This window comes from Poeciliopsis prolifica, unplaced genomic scaffold (genome assembly GCF_027474105.1).
Source record: "Poeciliopsis prolifica strain line A6 unplaced genomic scaffold, Auburn_PproV2 SCAFFOLD006, whole genome shotgun sequence".
Classification (NCBI taxonomy): Eukaryota; Metazoa; Chordata; class Actinopteri; order Cyprinodontiformes; family Poeciliidae; genus Poeciliopsis; species Poeciliopsis prolifica.
Genome location: NW_026562381.1, coordinates 10978656 through 11006155, shown reverse-complemented (window position 1 = coordinate 11006155; position 27500 = coordinate 10978656). Strand labels below are relative to the sequence as shown.

Genomic DNA, 27500 nt, shown 5'->3' with positions numbered 1-27500 from the left:
GACTTCAAACTCGGTCAGTCTGTTCATAAGGCATGTCCCATCTAAAGTTATCTAAACGGTGAGTTTTTGAGTATGCTGAAGGGGGTTAGCAGGGGTCAAAGTTCACCTACTCGCCATAAAAAAATAAACTGCTATATCTCTTACAGAAACTCACAGAAGCATCAAAGTTTCTGTGATTGATCATCATCGGGTCTTCTACAATACCCTATGGTCGAATGATGACATCACTTAGGCCACGCCCTGAGAACAGGAAGTGTAATGTTTTACTGTGAACTGTCGCTATCTGACCCCTTTGACCTCATCAACATGAAACTGTGCACAAACACAGAGAACATGTTGGTGTATTGAGGATTCTAACCCCGACCAGCTTCGATGGGCAGGTGGGCGTGGTGGCGTGGCGAAGTCACCTGTAACGCCATCGCCATACGTTTGGCTCTCAATTCCACATTTTCGGGCCCAGCTGCTGCAAACTCATAAGGATGGACCCTCATCCACTCCCCAACAGGAATCCATCACAATATTTGGTGGGCGTAGCCTAATTTCTCTATAGCGCCCCCTAGAAAACTTTAAATGATCAGCCCCAAAGCCATGCTTTGACCTACAAATACGAAACTTTGTACACATGTGTACCATGTCAGGACTTACAAAAAAGTCTCTTGGAGCCATGGTCTAAACCCCACAGGAAGTCAGCCATTTTGGATTCAAGTTCGGTTTTTGACCCCATTTTTGCCGTTTACAGCCTTCATATTTGATCTATCTCCTCCTAGGGATTTCGATTGATCGGCTTCAAACTCGGTCAGTCTGTTCATAAGGCATGTCTCATCTAAAGTTATCTAAACGGTGAGTTTTTCAGTATGCTGAAGGGGGGTTAGCAGGTCAAAGTTCACCTACTCGCCATAAAAACATAAACTGCTATATCTCCTACACAGAAACTCACAGAGGCACCAAAGTTTCTGATTGATCATCATCGGGTCTCCTACATTACCTATGGTCGAATGATGACATCACTTAGGCCACGCCCCCTGAGAACAGGAAGTGTAATGTTTTACTGTGAACGTTCGCTATCCGACCCCTTTGACCTCATCAACATGAAACTGTGCCCAGACACAGAAGACATGTTGGTGTATTGAGGATTCCAACCCCGACCAGCTACGATAGAGCAGGTGGGCATGGCGGCGTGGCGAAGTTACCTGTAACGCCATCGCCCAACGTTTGCCTCTCAATACCACATTTTCGGCCTCAGCTGCTGCACACTGAATATTTATCCACTCCCCGACTGGAATCCATCACATATTTGTAGGGCGTGGCCTAATTTCTCTATAGCGCCCCCTAGAAAACAGCAGCCCATAGGTTATGTTGTTATTAATTATTTAAATATACATTATTATAACTTATATATATATAACTTTATTTTGTGGGTTAAAGTACAAACATTCATTCATTTTTGCTAGAAATAATACAAACAAAGTCATTCAGCAAAACTTATGACACAGCGAAGTAAGAACACACTGGGGTCAGTGTTGATGGAGTACCACTGGCACCTTGTGGAGAAATACTGGTACTGCTAGTGCAATACCAGTATTGCGACAGCAGGAGGCAGTGGTACTCCATCAATGAGAAAACAGATCGACGCTACGTATAACAGTCAGCCGGCGACAGCTGGAGCTGCAAAGTTTTCCTGAACATTTGCTTGCTTTGGAGCCACAGAACTGGACTACGCTCAACATTTTGCTTGGATTTTGGAGTTGCAAATACGAACCACGCTTTGGAGCAAGAAGGCTCTGTTGGACCGGAGTTGGAGAAGTTAATGGCTCTTTGCACCTCAGCTTACACGTTCGGGAAACACGGCTGAAATGTTTTTCCAAGGTAACAATTAATAATGTACATCGATCCGAAACCCCAACAAGTAAGGCAAAGAAAGGTTTTAAGATGTTCGCCTCGTTATACAATCACAGATATGAAGGTGAGTTTTATTTTCTTTAAACTGCTAGCACAAGCCTGCTAGCTTTCTAGGAAAAATCTGCTATTTAATTATCTAAAGATTTCTCAGCCATTCTAACGGACACTGTTTGTGCCTTATTTTCAAGCATATTACGTGTGTTTATTGTTAACGACAATAAAGCAGCGGGGAGGGGGTGGGGGGCAGATTATAGTTCAGAGTTTTTGCTTGAAGTATGACGAAGAAAAACGAGCACAGAGCTTACTCTGGTATCGGAGTTCTAGTTCAGCTGACTGTTCAGATTCAGAGTTATTACTTTTAGAAAAATATGGCCGTGTTGCTTAAGATTTCTGTGTTTTCGTTTTATTACTTTTGGATGCTTGTTGTGAATGGCTCATTAAGACGGTGTTTAGAGCGGTGTGTACGGCGTTAGCTTCAAGTGGTAGCTTTAACTTGTAGCAACGAATATTTACAAGCTGTCTTAATTGAGGATGGCTTGGAAATCCATGAAAACTTAAACAAAGTACATAGTATTGTTTTATTTGTGTCTTAAGTACGACTTTGTCTTTTATAGCAGTCATAGTTTCTGAAAGTGGAAAAAAGAGCCGCATTCGGGTATACAGTTGTGACGTCAGCGCGGCAGGTGCAAAGAGCCCATTGCTTTTCTTTTAAACAGTCGTATCTCGCGTGAGTAATTTATTCCTTCCTGCTGATTCTGGAAGCCGTCATGTTTGGAACAGTTATTCTGAGGAGGATGCTAACCCAATGCCTGAGGCCTGCAACGTTTTAATGCTAACGAAGCGCTTGACTAATTCAATAAACTGAATAGTGTGTTTGATACATCCAGTTTCATACATTCAGAGTTGTTTGTTATTATGTATAGAAGATGTTTAAAATGTCGTTTGAAAGAGCTCTGAGAAAATGCTAAGTATCTTTTTACAGATCCATTGGGGTTGTAATATTTAGTTGCAGCACTTCCTGTGATTAATACCTAATTAATGGGTGGGATTCAGCCTGTGCTATTGTTCTAAAGTGCTGAAAGTTAACTGCTCTGTTATTGTGCATTGCCCTTGGTTTATTACTGAACAGTGCGGTTTATTAAACTGATACATCTTAACCTTCACCATTTTCCTGACTCATTTCACGATAACGTTAAAGTTGCACTGCATTTACATCTCAGTTGTAGTTAACATCAAGCATGTGGGTGTGGCTTAGTGTAAAACTTTCACTATTTACCATGAAAGATCAACATTAAATGACTTCCAAATGCAAGATCACAGCTGCATCATCACACTTCCTCTGTCTTTCTAGAGAACAGCCCTGAACACATTTCCATGGTCACTTGATGACCTCACTGTAGCCCCGCCCACTTTTAAGAGGCAGTCACATGTTTTTTCTGCTGTATGTTTTACTGTTATTCTATAATTTATATGGGTTTCATCATGTGAATACTGACTAAAAACGATAACATGATGAACTTTATGAATGCTGGCTGCTGACCGAACCGCATTGGGGTGTAGAAATGACGAAATGCATTACTTCGCCACGTGCATATGATCGGCTCTAAATGACACGTGGATCATCGGACTGGCGCCAAATTGAAATCGTATGACCTTTGTTGACCTCTAAAGAGCAAAACAACATTGAAATGTATTTTGACTCCACTGCGCCCCTACATTAATCCGCCAGCTGTATTTCCTCGCTAAACCAATGAATCTATACCACATTTTTTTGCATCTTGAAGGATAGCCGCCGAACGCATAGATGCGTACCGCCTGGTGGACGGGCGCGGAAACTGCGCAACAACTTCTGTCTTAGCACGTGCGCAGCGTTGATGGAAACTGAGCAACAGCTTCCGCGGTGCGGGCGGAGGCGCTGAAAACTGCGTGAGAGCTTCTGTGGTGGCTGGCGTGAGGCGGCGGTTGCTCGTACCCCGCGGTGGCAATAGGCCGGAGCGGCGCTTGGCTGCGAGGGCCGTTCGAGGCTGCTTGCAGCTTTAATTATTATTATTATTATTCTGCCCCCCTAAAGAGGGGCCTTTTTGGGGGCTTTATCATTTTCAAAAACTCACCAAACTTGGCGGACGCGTAAAGGGAGTTTCAAAATTTTGTATTTTAAGGTCATTGCAAAAATCCCATGAAAAATGGCTCAATAGCGCCACCTACAAATTTTCAAAGGACCCTTTGCTATTCACTTACTTTATCCTAGAGACATGAAATTTGGTACACTTGTAGAGCTCCCAAAGATGCTCAAAATTTACAATTAATGTCATAGTGCAAGTATCACAGGAAGTCAGCCATTTTGGATTGAAGGTCCAATTTTGGGGCCATTTTTGCCGTTTACAGCCTTCGTATTTGATCGAACTCCTCCTAGGGATTTCGATTGATCGGCTTCAAACTCGGTCAGTCTGTTCATAAGGCATGTCCCATCTAAAGTTATCAAAACGGTGAGTTTTTGAGTATGCTGAAGGGGGTTAGCAGGGGTCAAAGTTCACCTACTCGCCATAAAAAAATAAACTGCTATATCTCCTACACAGAAACTCACAGGCACCAAAGTTTCTGTGATTGATCATTATCGGGTCTCCTACAATACCCTATGGTCGAATGATGACATCACTTAGGCCACGCCCCATGAGAACAGGAAGTGTCATGTTTTACTGTGGACGGTCGCTATCTGACCCCTTTGACCTCATCAACATGAAACTGTGCCCAGATACAGAAGACATGTTGGTGTATTGAGGATTCCAAGCCCATCCAGCTTCAATGGAGCAGGTGGGCGTGGCGGCGTGGCGAAGTGACCTCTAACGCCATCGCCATACGTTTGGCTCTCAATTCCACATTTTCGGGCCCAACTGCTCCAAACTCACAAGGATGGATCCTCATCCACTCCCCGACAGGAATCCATCACAATATTTGGTGGGCGTGGCCTAATTTCTCTATAGCGCCCCCTAGAAAACTTTAAATGATCAGCCCCAAGCCATGCTTTAACCTACAATTACGAAACGTTGTACACATGTGTACCATGTCAGGACTTACAAAAAGTCTCTTGGAGCCATGGTCTAAACCCCACAGGAAGTCGGCCATTTTAGATTGAAGTTCAAATTTTGACCCCATTTTTGCCATTTACAGCCTCCGTATTTGATCGAACTCCTCCTAGGGATTTCGATTGATCGGCTTGAAACTCGGTCAGTCTGTTCATAAGGCATGTCCCATCTAAAGTTATCAAAACGGTGAGTTTTTGAGAATGCTGAAGGGGGTTAGCAGGGGTCAAGTTCACCTACACGCCATAAAAACATAAACTGCTATATTTCCTACACAGAAACTCACAGAGGCACCAAAGTTACTGTGATTGATCATCATCGGGTGTCCTACAATACCCTATGGTCGAATGATGACATCACTTAGGCCACGCCCCCTGAGAAAAGGAAGTGTCATGTTTTACTCTGAAAGGTCGCTATCTGACCCCTTTGACCTCATCAACATGAAACTGTGCCCAGACACAGAAGACATGTTGGTGTGTTGAGGAATCCAACCCCGACCAGCTTCGATGGAGCAGCTGGGCGTGGCGGCGTGGCGAAGTGACCTGTAACGCCATCGCCATACGTTTGGCTCTCAATTCCACATTTTTGGGCGCAGCTGCTCCAAACTCACAAGGATGGATCTTCATCCACTCCCCGACAGGAATCCATCACAATATTTGTAGGGTGTGGCCTAATTTCTCTATAGCGCCCCTAGAATATTTTAAATGATCAGCCCCAAGCCATGCTTTAGCCTACAATTACGAAACTTTGTACACGTGTGTACCATGTCAGGACTTACAAAAAAGTCTCTTGGAGCCATGGTCTAAACCCCAGAGGAAGTCGGCCATTTTAGATTGAAGTTCAGATTTTGATCCTATTTTGGTGTTTATAAACCATTTCAGTAATTCGCCACTTGGGGTCAGTATTGCTCCACAAATGAAACAGCAGATAAACAGGATGAAGAACAATATCAGTATTTCGCCAGTAGGTGTCAGTGTTCCTCCACCAATGACAGATCCACGGGCGGATGGGCGCGAAAACTTTGTGAGAGCGTTGCCATGAAATTTCTAAAAGGATAGAAATGTCTCAGATAATTTTTGTTGAATTAAATCATGCAGTAAATGTAGCGTTTTCTTACTTCTTACAAACCATTTCAGTAATTCGCCACTCTGAGTAAGAATTACTCCAACAATGAAATAGAGTGCTTTAGAAACACAGCTGAAAAGATGAAAATGACGAACTGCAGTATTTCGCCATGTGCATATGATCGGCTGTAAATTACACGTGGATCTTCCGACTGACGCCAAATTGGATACGTATGACCTTTGTTTGACCTCTAAAGAGAACAACAGCATTGAAATATATTTTGGCTCCACTGCGCGTCCTACATTAATCCGCCAGCTATATTTCCTCGCTAAACCAATGAATCTGCACCACATTTTTTGCATCGTCAAGGAGCGCCTCCAAACGCATCAGTGCGTACCGCCTGGTGGACGGGCGCGGAAACTGCGCAACAACTTCTGTGTTAGCACGTGGCCAGCGTTGATGGAAACTGAGCAACAGCTTCCGCGGTGCGGGCGGAGGAGCTGAAAACTGCGTGAGAGCTTCTGTGGTGGCTGACGTGAGGCGACGGTTGCTAGTACCCCGCGGTGGCAATAGGCCGGAGCGGCGCTTGGCTGCGAGGGCCGTTCGAGGCTGCTTGCAGCTTTAATTATTATTATTATTATTCTTCCACCCAAATGAATTGGCTTTTTGAGGGCTTTATCATATTCAAAAACTCACCAAACTTGGCGGACGCGTAAAGGGAGTTTCAAAATTTTGTATTTTAAGGTCAATGCAAAAATCCCATAAGAAATGGCTCAATAGCGCCACCTAGAAATTTTCTAAGGACCCTTTGCTATTCACTTACTTATCCTAGAGACATGAAATTTTGTACACTTGTAGAGCTCCCCAGGACGCTCAAAATTTACAATTAATGTCATAGTGCAAGTATCACAGGAAGTCGGCCATTTTGGATTGAAGGTCCAATTTTGAGGCCATTTTGGCCGTTTACAGCCTTCGTATATGATCGAACTCCTCCTAGGGATTTCGATTGATCGGCTTCAAATTCGGTCAGTCTGTTCATAAGGCATGTCCCATCTAAAGTTATCAAAACTGTGAGTTTTTGAGTATGCTGAAGGGGGTTTTGCAGGGGTCAAAGTTCACCTACTCGCCATAAAAACATAAACTGCTATATCTCCTACACAGAAACTCACAGAGGCACCAGAGTTACTGTGATTAATCATCATTGGCTGCCCTACAATACCCTGTGGTCGAATGATGACATCACTTAGACCACGCCCCCTAAGAACAGGAAGTGTCATGTTTTACTGAGAATGGTCGCTATCTGACCCCTTTGACCTCATCAACATGAAACTTTGCCAAGACACAGAGAACATGTTGGTGTGTTGAGGATTCCAACCCGACCAGCTTCGATGGAGCAGGTGGGCGTGGCGGCGTGGCGAAGTGACCTGTAACGCCATCGCCATACGTTTGGCTCTCAATTCCACATTTGCGGGGGCAGCTGCTCCACATTCACAAGGATGGACAGTCATCTACTCCCGGACAGGAATCCATCACAATATTTGGTGGGCGTGGCCTAATTTCTCTATAGCGCCCCTAGAAACTTTAAATGATCAGCCCAAGCCATGCTTTAACCTACAATTACCAAACGTTGTACACGTGTGTACCTTGTCAGGACTTACAAAAAAGTCTCTTGGAGCCATGGTCTAAACCCCACAGGAAGTCGGCCATTTTAGATTGAAGTTCAGATTTTGACCCCATTTTTGCCGTTTACAGCCTTCCTATTTGATCGAACTCCTCCTAGGGATTTCGATTGATCGGCTTCAAACTCGGTCAGTCTCATAAGGCATGTCCCATCTAAAGTTATCAAAACGGTGAGTTTTTGAGAATGCTGAAGGGGGGTTAGCAGGGGTCAAAGTTCACCTACTCCCCATAAAAAATCAACTGCTATATCTCCTACACAGAAACTCACAGAGGCACCAAAGTTTCTGTGATTGATCATCTTCGGTTGTCCTACAATACCCTATGGTCGAATGATGACATCACTTAGGCCACGCCCCCTGATAAAAGGAAGTGTCATGATTACTCTGAACGGTCGCTATCTGACCCCTTTGACCTCATCAACATGAAACTGTGCCCAGACACAGAAGACATGTTGGTGTGTTGACGATTCCAACCCCGACCAGCTTCGATGGAGCAGCTGGGCGTGGCGGCGTGGCGAAGTGACCTGTAACGCCATCGCCATACGTTTGGCTCTCAATTCCACATTTTTGGGCACAGCTGCTCCAAACTCACAAGGATGGATCTTCATCCACTCCCCGACAGGAATCCATCACAATATTTGTAGGGTGTGGCCTAATTTATCTATAGCGCCCCCTAGAAAATTTTAAATGATCAGCCCCAAGCCATGCTTTAACCTACAATTACGAAACTTTGTACACGTGTGTACCTTGTCAGGACTTACAAAAAAGTCTCTTGGAGCCATGGTCTAAACCCCAGAGGAAGTCAGCCATTTTAGATTGAAGTTCAGATTTTGATCCCATTTTTGGCGTTTATAAACCATTTCAGTAATTCGCCACTTGGGGTCAGTATTGCTCCACAAATGAAACAGCAGATAAACAGAATGAAGAACAATATCAGTATTTCGCCAGTAGGTGTCAGTGTTCCTCCACCAATGACAAACAGATCCACGGGCGGATGGGCGTGAAACTTTGTGAGAGCGTTTGCCATGAAATTTCTAAAGGATAGAAATGTCTCAGATAATTTTTGTTGAATTAAATCATGCAGTAAATGTAGCGTTTTCTTACTTCTTACAAACCATTTCAGTAATTCGCCACTCTGAGTAAGTATTACTCCAACAATGAAATAGAGTTCTTTAGAAACACAGCTGAAAATGATGAAAAATGACGAACTGTAATACTTCGTCATGTGCATATGATCGGCTGTAAACGTGGATCATCCGACTGACGCCAAATTGGATACGTATGACCTTTGTTGACCTCTAAAGAGAACAACAGCATTGAAATATATTTTGACTCCACTGCGCGTCCTACATTAATCCGCCAGCTATATTTCCTCGCTAAACCAATGAATCTGCACCACATTTTTTGCATCGTCAAGGAGCGCATCCGAACGCATCAGTGCGTACCGCCTGTTGGACGGGCGCGGAAACTGCGCAACAACTTCTGTGTTAGCACGTGGCCAGCGTTGATGGAATCTGAGCAACAGCTTCCGCGGTGCGGGCGGAGGAGCTGAAAACTGCGTGAGAGCTTCTGTGGTGGCTGGCGTGAGGCGGCGGTTGCTCGTACCCCGCGGTGGCAATAGGCCGGAGCGGCGCTTGGCTGCGAGGGCCGTTCGAGGCTGCTTGCAGCTTTAATTTTCTTTTATCCCTCCAAGGCTTTCAATGTGCAGACAAAAAAGAAAGGGAGGTGAGGGGTTTTCATGTTGTTGGCCCATTGAAAATTAACTGCTTTATTTTCTGTGAATATAAACTGGCAGTATTTACAAACCAAACCACACAGCCTTACATACCTGATGCATGAATTACCAAGAAGAGGTTTGACAATTCAGAGACGGGCTATTGAGTGTTGAAAAAGAAAACAGGCGTATAGGAAGTAACCCAGAGATAACAAGGTACATTAACTTTTAACTCTGCTCCTGTCAAACAACAGCATTCGGCAGCAGTGAATGCCACAGCACTACAGCATACAAACTTAGCAACAGTAAGGGGACAAAGTATACTGCAGGATCTTAAAAGGTGCATCGTCGTATCTGTGTTTCTGATGTCTTCTCGATTGGTGGTTTCTCTCGATTCTGCGGTGCACACTGTTCATATGCCCGGTGATTAGGTGTCAACAGTCACGCCAACTCTGTTCAACAATAGCAGAAACCCTCTTCTCATACTCCCGCTTGTTTTCCTGGTAAAGCTGGGCTGCTTGGCTGTTGGCTGGACTGTTCGGGTTTGGCTCGTCCAGTAAAGACTAAATATTCAGAAAATATCAACTGTTTAGTGTCCCAAGTCAATACATAACTTCCACAAGTCTGAATCGGAAGTGATCCGTGTCACTGAACCGCCATCTTGGTAGCCAAGTGAACTATGGCTTCGAGACCAACAAAAAGAAACCATTTTGACACTCTTGACCAATGAGCAAAAGAAAGACACAAACAAAATACCTATGCTTTGCTTACAAAGATGGCTGCTCAGTGGCTCAGACCACTTCCGGTTCAGACTTAAAGGTTTTACACTCAGCTGTATGGTTCTGTAAAGTTGTATTACCTGTATTGAAGTTAAGATAGAAGAAACATCATAGGTTGGGCTCCAGCGATTCTGAAGTATATCTAAGCATATGCTACCATCTGCATACACTGCAACAGAAAACAAAAAAAGCATTTCTTACTTTAAGCTTTCAGTTTACCTAAGATTAAAAAAAATAAAATATGTTGACATACCATTAGGATGGAACATTTTGGAGACGAATCTCACTGTTGGAGGTTTATTAGGATATTCTTCTGTGAATTCAATGGTAAGTTTGAAGGTTCCTGAAAGCAAAAAATTGTAAATTATAAGCTGAAATTAACGATCTCAAACTAATTTATTTTATGTTCTATTAAAATTCTCCAAATGAATACCAACTTTATTTCTGTGTGTAATATTTAAAACAATTTAAAGACTGAGTATTTTTTTTTCATGTTTTAAGAAAATAAATAAGTGGAAAACATACCATCTTCAAAAGGCGTTCCCTCTGGCCTACATAAAAAGAAAAAACAGATACATATCATTTTCCAAATGTCTGGCCAACTCCAGTAATTGGCAGTAAAAGTTTGTTTTCCACTGACATTAAATGGATAACAGTTATGACACCATATAACTGTTATATAAAAGAGTGTTGCATCAAAACTTCACTGCAGGGTGAAAGAAACAAAGTTCAATGGCATGGTTAGAGATTGGCAAAAGTCCTGAATGTTTCCATTTTGTGACTTCAGCTGGTTTGGAAATCACTTTAATTAACATCTGCAATTGAAAATTAGTAACAAATTCTTCTTTGACATTTTAACTGAAGCTTTCTTTCCTTCTTGACATTCTGTTAGCCATTTTGTTGCTCCAGACGAGCAAAAATACCTTTAGAAAGATTCACAACCAAAATTCATCTGGAATCAATGCAGCAGTTTTTCCACATGCTGCTTCTGTCTTGTAGCAGTCACTTGTTCTTAGCATTACTTGCTATTATCAAGTCTTAACACCAAGTATAGACATCAGAATTTTAATTTCATACTTTCAAATTGATGGCAGCCCCAAACAATTACTACTTATTATCATTATTAGCGATGCATCAGTCATTTTTTCTTTCTTTCTTTACAGCCGATGCCGATTTTCAGCTAGCTATAAGAAAATATTTTCAGTGGACAGCCATGGTGCGGACACTAAAAATGTGCAACCAATCACTCTTGCTAAATGTACTAAAGTTAGTAAACCACAAGCAGAAAGCCTGAACGATTTCATTTATAAGCCTGTTAGTGAATGTTTATTCTAACGTTTTTCCTCAGATCTTTTCATTTAAACCAAAAAGCGTAAATACATGTGATTATTTTTGTAATGGTATTTTCTAAAGTAATTTGTTTTAAATAAATGATGTTACTTTTTGCATAAATTTGTTTTGGCAATTGCTAGGGCTGTTGCAATAAACGATAAATTAATTAATTGCATGATAATTTAAAACAAGCTCAAAAATTTCCATTTGCATGATTTAGAATTTTTGTCTTTCTATCAAAAACTGAATAATAAAAGTCTTCAGTATGGTGCTTTGGTCTCAACCATTCCTTTTTCGAAGGATAATTTAGTTTTCAGAGATTTAATAATTCATCTTATTTGTTTCTGTTGTTTTATTTACTTTGGATATTTAAAATGTCATAGTTTCAGTGTTAAATGCTCATCAGAATTTAAAGCATTGTTATGCCATTTCCATTACATTACTTGAAAATGGACACAAAACAATATTACTGTTGCATTGTACAGGAAAAAACATAATTTTTCAATATATTTTCAATATGGTCTGATGAATACGGATTAGAATCATTCAAGGGGAAATTGGCTGATCTACTGCTGATGACCTCGATTTTATCTGATTCACTTACCCGAAAATGACTGCGTTCCAAACCATGATATTATTTTCTGATGGGGCTCCGCTGACTCCAGCAGGGGGATCCTCCTGCAGCCTGAATGCAAACACATCATTAGAATATGTTCATAGAGAAATCGAATCAATCACTGCTGCATTACGTTTCTTTGGTATGAATAATGAAATTTCTAATGGAGCTTATAATGGGTATAAAATATTAAGTAGCGATTATTCTAAAACTTTTGTGTGACACTACTGGTCAAAAGTAATTGCACTCAGAACAACTTTTGAGGAAATGCTGTGTGCTTTTGTTGAGATAGACATAAATATGATGTACTGTCCAGCACTAATAGGAAACAAAATAAACTTTTAGCTGAATAAAAAGGACTAATAACTTACTTATTAGTAAATTATTACTAATAAGTAATTACTTACTTATTAGTAATTACTAATAAGTAATTAATTACTTATTAGTAATTACTAATAAGTAATTATAAGTCATTCTAATTACTTATAAGTTAATTATAACTTATAAGTATAATTCACTCTGAATAATAATATTTTAACCATCTGTTCTATCAATCATAATAGGCAAAGATCATATCATCGACTTCAATATCACTCTTTAATAATACAGCTAAAAGGAAGTGGCTAAAGCAAATGAGATGGGTTAGCAGTGTTTGCCTACAGGACATGTTACTGTAGAATATGGTCAGTTGCATTTCCACTGAACACCTAATTGTGCAATTTGTCATTTTGAAAATAAATTTGCTTACTGGAAACACGCCAATGTCGGGGAAAAAAACTTTTTTCATAAAAGTTTTCGGTGATAGGATGATGTGTTTCTTTTCTTGGCTGTATTCAAGTTGGTTTATTTCACTAAATTGATATGGAAACACTTTTTTTGCACTATGGTGAGTAACATGATTAACAATAGATGTTGCCACTAGCAAACCCTGATGACGACAACAGAAAGTAGTTGGATGATTGTTGCATGTTTTATATTTACTTATCTTGTGAACAAATGTATTCACATGCCAATTTAATTGCGTTTCGTATTTAACAGAAACACCGTAATTGCGAAATATTGACAAAATTCTGCGCACATTTGTAATTGAAATCCAGAAATGTTCAGAAATTCAGTTCTGGCATGTATGTCAGTCAGCAACAGTCTTCAGTCAGAGGCCTCTTCAGAATACAAGACTGACTGCTACTGGGAATCCTTTGAAGATAATTAAACAATAGGAGTTGCTATTTTTAATTATCTCTTGGAATAAATAAAGTATTTTCTTTTATTGAATAGGGATAACTTTAATGAAAAAGACAACATCCAATTGGAACTTATGCATTTTTTTGTGATTTGGGGCCTCAATCTTTTGCAGGTTTCAGTGTAAAACTGAGGACATGCATTACCCCAAAGTATTAGTTTTAAGAAATGCCTTTTTTACCCAAAAAATACCATTCACTTAGCATTTTTTCAAGGTAAACAGACTCCATTTCTTAGTTAAGCCCGTAAAAGAACAATGTAACAGAGATTCCTACTGTGGTGCCAAACTGGATCAGATCATTAAACCAGTGGTCGTTAGTGGAGTCAAACTGGAACATACTTAGATTAACAATGTGCCGCAGATAGCTGTGCTTAGTGAGTGCAGGTGTTCAGTCTCTCCATGGCAGATGGTTGCTGATCCCCAACCTTAAGCGATGATCTGTCACGGCCCGGGTTAGGGCAGAAGTGACCTTTCCTCTAGCCGAAGGACCATATGGCCACTGACTTCAACTACATCCGCGCATCTCTTCAAGTCTCCGGGAAACGTATACACTTACAAAAAAAGGGCTATATTTGTGGCTCGTACACCATCAAAAGCAATAACTGGTCCTGAATTACACAACGCAGACGTTACAACCAAAATCTGGTTTGCTTACGCCGGTAGAAGCAAACCTGTTGGTTAAACGTTACGAACAGTTTCCTATTAAACTAAACTGTAATTGCAAACAAGTAACACTAACTACAAAATACATTTAGTTGACATTTACAGATCTGTTTGACTATTTTGTGGTTTACATTGTATTTGTCACTTGAGCTAATGCTATAAAAAAATAGCTTCAGGATGCTAATGTTAGCTACTTCTGTTCCCCCCTATAACTTACCGTTTAAAGTCTCTCATTAAACGTCGCCGTGCTGGAGTTGACATCGTGCTAATATGAAAAACTAAGGCCTCAACAAACAAACAAGTGAGCTCAAAAGATAGCGAGATCTTCCGTAAGGTGTTATATTTTCTCAACTGATAGCAGGGCAGTCAACGTTTGCTAGTAGTTTGACAAATACTTGGCTGCCTCTCGTCTGAAACGATACCATTTACACCACGGAGGGGAGGCTGCTTTTGATAAAATTTTAATATTACATGCCAACAAAATCACAACAGCGTAGTATGAGTAAATTACAGTATGTAGAATTGTAGCGTTTTTGCTGAAGCCCGACTAAACTCTTTATTGCATTTTTAAATTAGTCGAGGGACCCTATCTTTTCAGTTGGATTGCTCCACATGATTACGTCATATGTTTGCTACCATGTTTCGTTTTGTTGGGGAAGCAAAAGACATTCACTATAGCTTCACAGTATATCTGGTCCTCATTTGCGTTCGTTGATATTTAATCTTTGTCAGATTAAACAATTTGTGCTCAGTCTAATCATCTGTTTTAAAAGAAAAGTGTTTCAAGTTTCTGTATGTAGTGCCGGTGAAAGACCACAAGATGGTGCTAGGACCCATGTATCCATGTATCGTAGTTCCCCGCGAGACGATACGTCAGCGCGTTCGCTATGTTGTGAGTGGCTTACAAAGTAATTTTTTTGTAATGAAAGTTATAAAGTTTACTTTTCACTAATCTTAATGGTTTCAAAATGCCTTGAATAATGTTTTTCAACTGTTAATATTGGTGATGAGACAAAATGAATAATACTTGCAATTCAAAATAGAACAGAACAATCACAATTAAATACAATGTGGTAAGGCACATAAACAGCTGAAACTATGTAGGAAACACATTGAATACTTAAGTCAATCAGAATAATTAAGCTGAATTTATTTGAACTACTCTGATTTGATTACAAAATATTTTAGGGTTAGGGTTAGACTTTTATTCTTGTTTTAAAAATATTTTTAAAAAGTGGTAAAATTGGCTCATTTCTTTTTGTAAAGTCAATGTCTACTATTTATAAAAGACCTTCCCATGTAGGGCACACGTACAGCCAAAAACCCTCGCCGTTGTCTGTCATGTATAAGTCCCATATGGTCTAGCGGTTAGGATTCCTGGTTTTCACCCAGGCGGCCCGGGTTCGACTCCCGGTATGGGAACTAGCTTTTTCATTGTTAAACAACTATTATTTTAAAATCTTATCCTTAACGTAGCATAGCAGCAGTCGGATGACGTTCAAACATCACCCGTTAATGTTTTCCGAGGAGCACAAAAAAAAAAAAAAAAAAAAATCCCCACAGACCCCGCCCGTTCAGGAATTATCGTGTATTACCCTCATCCCACATTGGACATTCATTCCCGGAAGATGCACATTACCAGTTGTTTCTCTGTGTCAGTTCTTATCAGTCAGCGGAGTACAGGCGAGGAAAGCAAACGGCACTTTCGTCCGCAAAATTACGCGTTCGAACCTACCAGTTTCCAAATGAACACCTGCGAGTGAGTAACGTTTCATAAAACGCATTTATTGTCCAGCCTGTTTGATGTTAATCTCCCGTTAATGACATAAAAATCCCTCCTTTTTTGCTCCGGACTTTTAAGAAAGCGGGATATGATGATGTGAAATAAAAAGTAACTTAATTTCAACCTGTCCTGCCCCCTCGGTGCTGACAGGAGGACTCGCAGGGCTTTTGACAAACTTTGCTGTCGGGCCAATTATTTCCCAGGAAAATGTGACTGCGAGGAATTCCCCACGCATCAGAAGCCTCTGTCGGAGAAAACCGCGACCTTGTGTCAGGAAGCACACGAAAGCAGCAGCGGGAGGGTAAAATCTGAGGCTGCCAGAACGATGATGTAGCTTTAGCACCGATACAGCCTGCAGAGTCGCACCAGAAGGAGTCATTATGTATCTGGATGTTTCTACGGACCTGTAGAAAGCCCGGATTGTGCTCCAGTGATGACATCTTCTTCCAAGGTAAGTACAAACAGGATTTACATACAATCTCCCATGTTAGTGTGACTGTTTGCTGGGAATTAGTATATTTTTTTATTATCTAGTGGGGAATATAATGTGAAGCCTGAAGGGTGGCATCAAGAGTTAGTTGTGAATGCTACAAGTACAAAACTGTGTGTGCTGTGAAATGAAAAGATGTTATTAATAACCAGCTGGAGTACACCACCCTGAAGGTCTTTCCCCACACTACTCCATAGATTACAGTGACTCCCCTTTGTGTCAGTCAGCTGGCATGTGACCACACTGAGACCACGCTGAAAAGTCTCTGCACTTCTTATAGCAGTCACAAGTCACAGAAGAATACAGCTGTTGTTTTGTGTCTGGCTTGCTCGTTATTTGAAGGAGTGTTTTGTTATGAGCAGTATACAGTTGTGTTGACCTGGTCAGAGGCAGCGCCTTGCAAGAGTTTTCACTCCCCTTCAATTTTTAATCATTTTTGTTACAATGTTTAGCATTTTGTGGGATGTTGGGTGTAAGTTCAGGAGTTTCTGGAAGTGCTGGAGCATTAAAACAAAGTTATGTCCCTTAACTTTATTCAACTAAATAAAAAAACTGGATTTCTGGGCCTGAAGAGAAATGATTAAGAGTCAGCATACACCTTCTGCTGTTACCTAGAAACTAGTGATCAGACCCGAAACCTCGTAGTGATGGATTCAGAACTGAACCCTTAGAGACGCATAAATATAATTACAAAGTCAGTCTTCTATCACCTGAAGAACATTTCCAGGAATTAAAAACTAATGTCTGGGGTGCATCGATTGCAGTTTTTTGGCCTATCGCCGATTACCGATCTTTAATAAGCCTAACCTACCAATTTTTTGACTGAAATGTTACTAAATACAGCAAGAAAGTCACTGATTTGGAAACAGTTGTAAACTGCAAACAAGACCTTTTGCAAAGTCAAAGGACAGAGTGGCTGATTTTTAGACCTGTGCCAACGTGGATGCAATTTGTGGATAAGATTGACACAAATTTAAGTGTTGGTCGATCACCAATACCCCAAAATTAAGGAAGTTGGGGCCGATCATTGGTGCACTCCCACTAATGTTCCAACAAGATCTTGAGAGATCTATTGTTGTATCAACCTTTCAGACCAATCAGGTCTTAAGGTTCTGGTGGACTCTGGACCCCCAGAACCGAACATGGAAAAGCACCATTGAGTTTTTATGTTTTTCTCATCTGAAACAAACTTCCAGAAAACTGCAAAACAGCCGAAATCCTGAGTTAATTTAAATCAAGACTAAAACCAATTTGTTCAGTTGCCTTCCCAACTGAATCATGATTAGTTTTAGTCTTTATTTTAAATTTTCATTACTTTCCTGTATTATACCACTACAATATAATGTATGTTTTTACATTATAATCATTTCAAGCACTTTGGATTATATTGCTGCTCAAATAAACTTGCCCTGCCTTAGCAATTACAATCACAGTCTAGCTGAGACGCAGTAGTGTGTAATTGAGTTCTAATTTTTGAAGATTTTAAGATATAAAATGCTTCATATTCAGCCCCCTTTACTCTAATCCCTCTAAATTTGTTGATTTTGTTGAAAATAAGTGGGCCAAGTTTAGACCCAATTGGCATTAATGAGGTCAGATTGTCACAGATTGATGGAATAATTAGGACTGTGCATCTCCCTAAGCTCACCATCCCTCGTCATAAAACACAGTAGAGGCTGAATCATGCTGTGGGAAAGTTTTTGTTTTCAGGAAATACAGGCCACCTGGTTTTTGTTGATTGAAATGGTGTAAAACTTTTTAGAGTTTGCAAGAGATTTGAGTCGCCTTCAGTTAGGACAAAATCACATTTAAGTTTCTTGTTCTAACATGAAAAAAATATGGAAAAGTTGAAGTTTCCATTACTATATAAGGTATGAAGTTGAGCGTCCAGCTTTGTTTAGCTTAAAAACAAGAAATAAAAACCTGCTAGGAGGCGCTGGTGACGCAGAGTGTGTCACTCTTTCCTTTAGACCGTTCCAGGCTGAACATATTGACTGAAACTCAAAGACGTGATCAGATCACGTCTGAATAAATGCTACGTGTTTTATACAAATCCATGTCTGCAATGATTTTTTTCTTACTGTTCATCCACCCTAATCTGTGGGGAGTCAAAATGTTTGCCAGATGTTTACATTTTTGGGCTGAGATGCTTGTATCCTGGGACAGACAAACAGTGTTTCATTGGCTGGCCAGCGTTGCTCACTTCAGAGCAGGCAGTGGTGACGCAGAGGGAAGGGAGGAGAGTTACGAAATGTTAGTTTTACCGTCCCACTAGAGAGAGGACCAGCCGTCCGACCCGCCACCCCTCCACCGACCCCTCCCTTCCTTCAGCCCCTCTGAAGTCTTCCCATGGTGGGAACACTGGTGGATAATTGGAAACTTCAGTCCCTGAAACAATTATCAAGGCTTTCCAAATATACTCCATCATGAAGTCATCCTGTTTGTTTCAATCGTTTGCCCTTGCTTTTGGAACGTCTTGCCACACTGCTGCCCACACACTGGCCCCTCCTTCGCCCCATTCCTTTCTGCTTTGATAGCTTTCGGTTTGCAGGAAAACAGCCTCGGACCAGAGGAGTGTGTGTGCGGAGGCCAGAACAGTTCCCGGTATCCTCCTCATCCTGGCACCGTTTTGTCTTTGGCAGCAGTCTGAGCTGCTCAGGCTCGTTCTGATGACCAAGGACAGCAGCAGCAGCAGCAGCAGCGTAGAGCTGCTGTTCTCTTTTTCATGGCGAAGGGCTCCTCAGACCTCAGACATCTCTTCTTGCTGAAGATGTACCCGCCCGCCTTAATGGGCCTTGATATTGATTCAACTCCACAAAAAGAAGAACTGGGCTTTTATCCCATGTAGAAAGCAGCACTTCAGTTCCACAAATGCTTTCAGGGAAGCCTTGTAAGAGATGGGAAAGACTACTGCTGTTTCTTTTGCAAGTTGTGTTGTAATGTTTGAAATAGAGGTGCAGAAAAAAATGATTCTATAGAGAATCATAATTCCTAGTCCTTGGTAGGCCTTTTGCAATAAATCAATTAATCACACTAAATTAAAACAAATTCAGTTATTTCCATTTGCATGACTATTTATTTTTCCTTTTCTCTCTTTCTACTAAAAACTGGATAACAAAAGTTTTCAGTTTGGTGTTTTGTTCTCTTTTTTTCCAAGGATAATTCTGTCATAATTCATTTTATTAATTTCTGTTTCTTTATTTATTTTGAATATTTAAAATGTCTTCCAGTTCCAGTGTTAAATGTTCAGTAGAATTGAAAGGTCATTGATATTTGAGAGACAGTACTTGCACGATTTGCCATTCTGTTATATCACTTGAAAATGGTCTCAAATTAGTAATACTATCGTTTATCGCAATAACTTCCGGGAGAATTTATCGTCCAGCAAAATCCGAATCAATTTAAAAAGCTTAATTTACTTTGTAAAATTATATTTTGAATAATTCTTTCATATTTTTTAAAAGTAAAAGTCAGACAGCTAAGCTAACCTACTCGGGTAATTTAAGTTACAGAATTTTATGCATGAACCTGTTTTTGCTTAAATATAAACTGACATAATTTGTCACAGATTATAGAATACATAGCTCTCATGTGACGTCACACTACCGGGAACGTTGTAGCCGGCAGCCATCTTGGTAGGAATCTGCAACTGGCTGGAGTTGCTATGACGACAATAAACCAACCACAAGCTTGGAACTAGCTCCATCTAATTAGCAAACAACATAAATACATTAGAAACACTACTCAATTATAGTTTTTGAGTTCTATCTTTTTGTTGGTCTCTGAGCCACAGTTCATCTATGCTTTATACTCCTCCCTACCAAGATGGCGGTGCAGTGGAAACATGTATTGTTTCAAATAAATGCTTTTTTTGTGTAAATGGTTTCAAAATAGAAAATAATTTCTGCATTGAATCATCACCCTAAAAATCAGAACTGAATCAAATTGCTAGACTCTGTTATCTCACAGTTTATACGTGATTTTATTTACTTTGGTTAATTAATTGTAAATGTGAAACTTGTAGTGCTGAAACAATTAATTAGATGACTGGTGATGAATGGATTATTGAAATATTCATCAAATAATTTAGTAATCGATCAATCGTTAACTAGAGCAAACAGACTCTTCTCAGAGCACTAATTAAGTCAAACATGTTTAAAAAAAATCACATTTTACATTAAAAATTAAAAAATACTTTTTTTTTCCAAAAATATTTTGAACTCAAGTGGCAGTTTGAGTTTAACCCGGTTCAAATTCTGTGAAAATCTCTTATCAAACACTTTTTGCGATCCAATTATTGATAAAAAAGAAATCAACTGATCAACTGAGCTTTTCACATGTTGATCATTTTAGCTGCAAGTGTGATATTATTGCACCATATATTTGCATCTGTATTTTCCATGTCATACATGTGGGAATAAGTGTCATTTGGCATCTTAAGAATAACCACAAGATGGCAATGTTTATATGCTATGACTAAACAAACAGTCATGAGATGGCTGAAGCCTCAAACCACTCACTGAACGGCAGGAACCGGCTTATGAAAAGAGAAATAAAACTATTGAACTTCCGCTTTTCACGTGAAAAATACCCTTTTCTGGGCTTAATTCTTAATTAAGGGAGAGGGAAACGTTTGCAAACTTCCCTACTCGTAAGCTGCTGTTAAACGAACTCCAGCTTTTTTCTTCTTCTCCATTTCACACCTGTCGGACATGTTTGATGGCAGCGGCAGCAGCGCGCGCTCTCTGACCGAACATGACGTCAGCGAAAGAGAGAAGGGGAAATTCCACCTGTAGCTACTTCCTGCCTCACGAGCATGTGACCCGGACGAGTCATCTAGCCTCCTTTGCTCCACGAATCCGTACCTTGTCATGATGTAATCCTGTGAAAGCACACAGGGCTATTTTTAGCTGGAAAAATGTGGAAAACTTGACTGGTACTGTAGGAATCGGCTGGTGATAGTAAAGAGTTTGTTTTGTGAGGTCAGAGTGACTTCCCTTCATGGTGAAATTAGATAAAGTGGTTCTAATAATCCAATAGTGCAAAACAACATCTTACTGAAGAGAGAGGATAATATTTGTTCTTTTTTATTGAACCGTTTTCACCCTCTTAAAAATGGGTCCTGTCTCTTTAAGGATGAACTCTATTCTGATTGGTTACGCAGGCTGTACCTGTTTTCTGCTTTGAGGCGTGACGTGCCTGTTTTAGATCTCTATAAAGGAGTCTGATGAGCTGTCAGTATGTCATTTAGCTCTGTTTTTTACACTCCGCTTTTGATTCTGTTCCCTTTTTAATCTAGTCAAAAAAAGAAGTTCAATATATGACGGAGTATTAGGGCCACGCTAAGAAAATTACAAATATAAAATTACAAGAATGAAGTTGTAGAGGAATAAATACATTTTCTTACAAGAATAAAGTTGTAGTATAATGAGAATGGACTTCATTCTTAAAATATTATGACCTCTCATAATAACTTTTTTCTTGTATTATTTCAACTTTATTCTCGTGCAACTTTTCTCTTGAATCCTATGCTTGAAATGTATTATGACTTTATTCACAAAGGAATTATTCTTTAAGTATTATGACTTTATTCATTTATTATCATGGCTTTTTTCTCATATTATTTAAACTTTTTGTCTGCTTTTACTCTCATAATATTACGATTTATTCTCAAAATATTATGACATAATTCTCAAAATACTATAAATTTATTCTCATATTATTACATCATTATTTTGTACTTCATTCTTGTGCAACTTTATTCTTGTAACATTATGACTTTATTCTAAAATCTGCAGGAACTGCAATAGAACATCACCAACTCATTCAGTTGGTACTAAGGTCTTCCTAATAAAGTGGCCCTTCTCATCCCGTTATACTAATAACGGGATGAGAAGGGAACATCTTCAGATTGTCCTGGAACATCTAGTACCTGAACACGAGTTAAAAATGTTCCTGATCCTCTTGGAATGTCAAGTGGAGTTTTTGGAGATTAAACTTGCAATCCAGAGATTGTAATTCCATCAGACACCGCGCATCTGTGGCATCTGGGGAGTTTAGAGGCTGGGAAAGCACCTCAGACTTGTTGACAAGTTCTTTGAAACATTCGTAAGGAGTGTTTTAAAGGGACAGTATCATGTAAAATCGACCTTTTTAATTTTTTGCATCACGTTATAATATTATTCCTTCAACAAAAACATAACCTGGAGTGTTGCTTTCATTCTTTAATGTGTTTGAGAAATCCTTTAATCTCTATGCTAACCATTCAGCTGTGCAAAACCTCATGCCACCTTTGAGCCTTGGCTCCTCATTGGAGCTGCAGCAGAGTTTCCACGTCATAGAGCCTCACCTGTAGCTCCCATGCTCAGCTCCTTCAGACTAGCCAGCAGCAATTAGCAAACACCTGGTGGACCTGCTTGTCAGTTGAGCTCATTATACGATCTATTTCTCAGTGCAACACTGGTAAAAACGTTGTCAAAGAGTTAATAGACTAGCAATGTTGTATTGACTTTCTGGAGGCGGAGTTCAGAAAGAGAAGGAGGTTTTAAAGAGGCAGAGGCCTAATTTCAAGATGTTTAATCACAAAGTGAAGTCATATTTATATATATATATATATATATATATATATATATATATATATATATATATATATATTGCATTTTTAAACAACTGAAGGTAACATAGTTATTTGATTGCGCTATAAAATGGCAATATGTGTCTGAAAAACACATTATTACTACGACGTGCTGTCATTTGTTTCACTTGTTCAAGGTTGGGATTTTATGAAGGATTGACAAAAAACACTTCAAAAACATAAAATCTTACCAAGTATAGCTTCTAGCGGAAATATCTTAATACAGTTGAGATGAGACAAAACTGACTTACAAAGTAACTCTTCAGGCAAGTTATAGGAGCTTGATTTGAGTGAATTATTTCTTAATATTGATGAAAAAGTATTAGTTCCACTTGCAGATTATTTTACTTCTAACAAGACATTTTCCCCATGTTATAAGTGAAATAATCTCCCTGTAGAACTGGTACTTTTTCATTAATATTAACTAAACAAGCTCCTATCTTGCAGAATAGCTGCTAGTATGCAAGTTTTGTCTAATTTGAAGTGGACTAAAATATTTGCACTAAAACTGTTTTTTGTGTTTTTGCAGTGAACATGTTAAAAACAAGATGACCTCTCATTGTTAATCCTCTTCTGGATGTACAACTGGATGATATGGCTGAACAAGTTATCACAATATAAGCAGTTCATACCAGTCGATGTCTGTAATTGTCTATCGAAAATAATTTCTTTTGTTTTTTGTTTTTAACATATGAAATATCGTGAAACTGGTGACATGACCTCTGTTGGTTTATCCACAGTTTTCACTCCACACCGTTGTTTATCAGCAGTCATGAGGCACTGTGGCAAAACGGTTAAATTTTGCTGCGCAAGTTACTCAACATGTTGTGAGTTGCTAGGGACCCAAAGAGCGAGAGAGTTAGTTGATTCCACCAACCGTGTTTAGGAACCGAAGTCTTTTCCTCTGCCTACATCTCCCAAAATGTTGTGCGGTTCTGGATTGGAGTTCAGTGAATATCCTGCATATTTCACCAGATGTTCTACTTATTGATATTGATCATATGTCTATCCCAATACATATTGCTGCTGAGAACAGGGATTGTTTGTCGTGAACACGCACTGAGCCGTGCCTCAGTGTGTGACTCTGTTTGCAGGGAGGATGCTGTTGGCCCTCTCAGCATGCTGACATCATGAGACCAGCTAACCGCATTACTGCAATATATTTATGGTGCTTGCTGTGGTCCTAGCAGGTCCACCAGCGTATTGAGCTGTACCTCTGATGTTCATGTAATCCCATTAAGGAGTGGCTGAGTTTGTAATGTTCTAGCTCGCTGCCGTTTCAAGGCACAAAATAGTTCCTTGCGAAAATAGAAGCTGTCTTTGTCTGCAGCTTCAGTACATAATGACATTTCAGCCTGTTATTCTTCGTGTCTGCTTGGAGGTAATGAGGCAGTTGTGAGTGGATCATGAAGGCTTCTCCTGAGTCAGCTCAGTGCGGATTTACACTGAGCTTTGTCTGAAGATGCCACACGATCTGTCTGCTTTGCACTCCCAAATAATGTAACAAACTTCAAGTGGAGACAGCTTTTAGCATGGATAATGAGCTTTAGCTGATTTATTGTTTTGTATCTGGTGAAATGCTTTTTTCCCCCACTTTTTTAGGACGAGATATTCTCAGGGTTGGTTAATTATTTAAATACACTGCAAAAACACAATGTTATCATGTAATTTTGGTCTAGATTTTAGTGCAAACATTTTAGTAGACTGGAAATAAGACAAAACTAACTTACAAATCACCTTTCAGGAAGACACAGGGGCCTGTTTAAGGTAAACAATTCATTATTATTAATAAAAAAGTACTTGTTCCACTGGAAAAGTGAACTAATCTGCCAATGGAGCAAGGCTTTTTCACCAATATTAAGGATTTACTGGCTCCTATGTCTTGCTCAAAAGTTACTTATAACTTTGTTTTGCTTTATTTCAAGCTTAATAAGGTATTAGCACCGGAAACTAGCCCAAAAAGACTTGATAAGATTTTGTGTTTCTGCAGTGCAGGATATTATAATCAAGGCTAATGGTAATAGCATATACTCCAAAGCAGGGGTGTTGAAACTTGTTGTCATATGGGGCAATATTCTTGAGTCAGAAGAACTTGAAGGCCAAGAAAATAAAATCAAAAACTAAAATCAGGCAAATAAAGTTGTTTTTTTTGTGCAGCACACAGATGGTAACCCAAAAATTAAAACATGATTTTGCATGTTTGTCATATTGGAAGATATGGATCAAATTTTCACATTTTTTGGAGGCTTGATTAAACAAATGCATACTCAACTATGAGAACAGTACTTGGATCACTTTCTTTTATGACTAGGCAATCCATAGCAGTATATTGCGAGAGACATAGACATGCGATCAATATCAATTTGAGGAATAATGAGCCGAAACTACAGCATTGCTGTTTTTTTTTTTGTTTGTTTTTTGTTTGCGTGATCAACAAAAAAAACACAAATAGTCTTCGTTTATTACACCTGCATGAGAAGCAGCTTGATGTGGTGAATGACGTAACACGGCGATTCGTCTGACTGACGGCAGTTCAAATGGCCCTCAGAGGTGAGACGTTCAGGTTGTGGATTCTTGGCCTGCTCCTTGTCTTTCATTATTGATGTGATGCTGTCTGCATGTGTGTGAATGTGGAATGAGAAGCAGTAAACCCAATACTATCTCATCTCTGTTTATAAAAACTACAGCATGGTGGATTTTTAAACATATTTACAGGCTTTCAGGTTTATTGATACAACAAACTGGAGCGTAAAAAAAACTGTTGAAATTTTCTGAATTTTTTAGACATGCCACTTAAACTTCTACTTGTTGTCTTGTTATAACCACAAACCTTCAGGGATTTTATTAGATTGGGATTTTATGTGAGAGCCCATTACAAAGTAGTGCATAATTGTTAAGGTGGACTGGAAATGCCAGATGTTCTGTTATCTTTTTTTTGCGTGATTATTTTTGTGTTTCTTTTTTTTCAGTAAATGTTTTACGATCACATGCATTGATTTTATGGTGGCACTTTAGAATATTTTTATACATATTTGGAATTTTTCAATAATTCTTAGAGAATCTTTAGTGACACTTGAAAATTTATGTTCACAATTCAATTGAACTTGAGCTAATTTAGCAAAAAATTTGAATTGTCTGTTTTTGGACGTTGAAACTTTGTGAATACATACCAAGAAAACATTCTGCTGTAATCGCAGTGAGAGGATTTCTGAATACAAACCCAGAACACACTTTTCAGATTAAAAAAAAACAAGTCACTGACCTTGTTTCTAGTACAAATATCTGAGTAAATTTGAAATAAAACAAAACTAACTTACAAGTACCTTTTAGTGAAGATATAGGAGCATGTTTTATATCAATAATTGATCAATATTGATGAAAAAATACTAGTTTCACTGACAGATTGTTCACTTATAACAAGATAATTTCCCCTTGTTTTTAGTGAACTAAAACTGGGTTGCTAGGTGACGGGCTGGGCTCGGATGGCGTTGCTAGGTAACACGGCCAGTGGAAGTAGCAATGGCGTCATTTTTTACGCAGGAAAAATGTCTTTAAATAATGGAACAAATTTTTATTAATATTGAAGATTATTTACTTTTGTCTTTCTGAAAAGTTACCTGAAAATGATTGTGTCTTGTTTCAAGTGTACTAAAATATATGCACTAGAATTAAACTAAAAATATTTGGCGACATTTTGGGTTTTTTGCAATAAAAAAAATATTTTAAAAAACATTTACACTTTCCTTCCACTGTCTAATGTTGCAGCTCTGTCATAAAATCCCACTAAATTACAAAACGTTTGCTTTAACATGTGAAAATGTTTCTATATCCTTGAATTGATTTGCATATTTGTGCATTATTCATATCGCAGCGTACTGTCAGCTTGGTCAGGTAAGCCGAACGCTGCCGCAGGCATGTGATCTTTGCATCGCTCTCTGCTCAGAGGTGCTAATGAATGATTCACTCTGCTGAATGTTGTCTTTTTTCCAGTGATTCCCACACACACAGCTCCTTGTTGGGTCTCTCTATCTGCAGTCCTGCTCCATCAGCACACTGAATCATCTCAGCTCAAGACTAAACTAAGCACAGTCACTGTCCGAGAATGATAAACCATATCACACCACAAGCTGCCGGATTGCTGAACCAACCAGATTGTTGTAACAAAATCGGCTGGCATGCTGCGTAGCTGTTTGACCTTCAATCTCCTACAATAATCTGGAATTGAAAATTGAATAATTTTTACCCCATCAGCGAGGTGAGGTGAAATATTTTGACCTCTTTTGGGGTCTCCTGTATGATCCACCTGTGTCTCATTGGACTGCCTCATCTAACTGCCTCGGTAGAAATATGTTTTGAGCGCTGTGACCTCTGAGCTGCACAGATACAAACGCCCCCATATCTCACACTGAAGGAGCTCCTCCTGATATCTGGAAGCTTGTTGAGAGTTGTAGTGTTTACCAAAACTCTCTGCTTGGGAATTAAATTTATGTGTCAGCTTGAAGCTCAGAAGTTTGTCTGAAACAGAG

The 27500-nt window shown here is 39.5% G+C and overlaps 2 protein-coding genes and 1 non-coding gene across 5 annotated transcripts in view; 2 read left to right on the top strand and 1 right to left on the bottom strand.

Moving 5' to 3' along the window:
* Window positions 1-9399: 9399 nt before the first annotated feature.
* Window positions 9400-14478, bottom strand: LOC129360799 (ubiquitin-conjugating enzyme E2 A). Its single transcript, XM_055031217.1, has 6 exons — window positions 14285-14478; window positions 12153-12233; window positions 10742-10767; window positions 10470-10559; window positions 10297-10385; window positions 9400-10000 (listed from the first exon to the last, which is right to left on the bottom strand). The coding sequence occupies exons 1-6, from the start codon at window positions 14326-14328 to the stop codon at window positions 9872-9874; spliced, it is 459 nt and encodes a 152-aa protein (XP_054887192.1). The 5' UTR covers window positions 14329-14478; the 3' UTR covers window positions 9400-9871.
* A 939-nt stretch (window positions 14479-15417) lies between these two features.
* On the top strand, window positions 15418-15489 carry trnae-uuc (transfer RNA glutamic acid (anticodon UUC)). The gene has a single exon. It is a non-coding gene; the product is annotated as a tRNA-Glu (tRNA).
* Window positions 15490-15704: 215 nt separating this feature from the next.
* LOC129360439 (ETS-related transcription factor Elf-4-like) overlaps window positions 15705-27500 on the top strand; it is a 58156-nt gene continuing 46360 nt past the window's right edge. The window contains exons 1-2 of one of the 3 annotated variants that reach the window (XM_055030667.1): window positions 15705-15826; window positions 16054-16301. The gene's annotated coding sequence lies outside the window, so the exon portion shown is untranslated. Of the gene's footprint in view, window positions 16302-27500 lie in introns of all 3 variants that reach the window. The other 2 variants (XM_055030666.1, XM_055030665.1) reach the window with 2 other exon arrangements.

Bases quoted from the DNA above. Each gene is read 5' to 3' on its own strand.
- LOC129360799 (XM_055031217.1), bottom strand. From the start codon at position 14,328: ATGTCAACTCCAGCACGGCGACGTTTAATGAGAGACTTTAAACG. The intron at 12,234-14,284 runs GTAAGTTATAGG...GTTTGCATTCAG, and splicing joins TTAATGAGAGACTTTAAACG to GCTGCAGGAGGATCCCCCTG. The intron at 10,001-10,296 runs GTAATACAACTT...CTGAATATTTAG, and splicing joins CTATCTTAACTTCAATACAG to TCTTTACTGGACGAGCCAAA.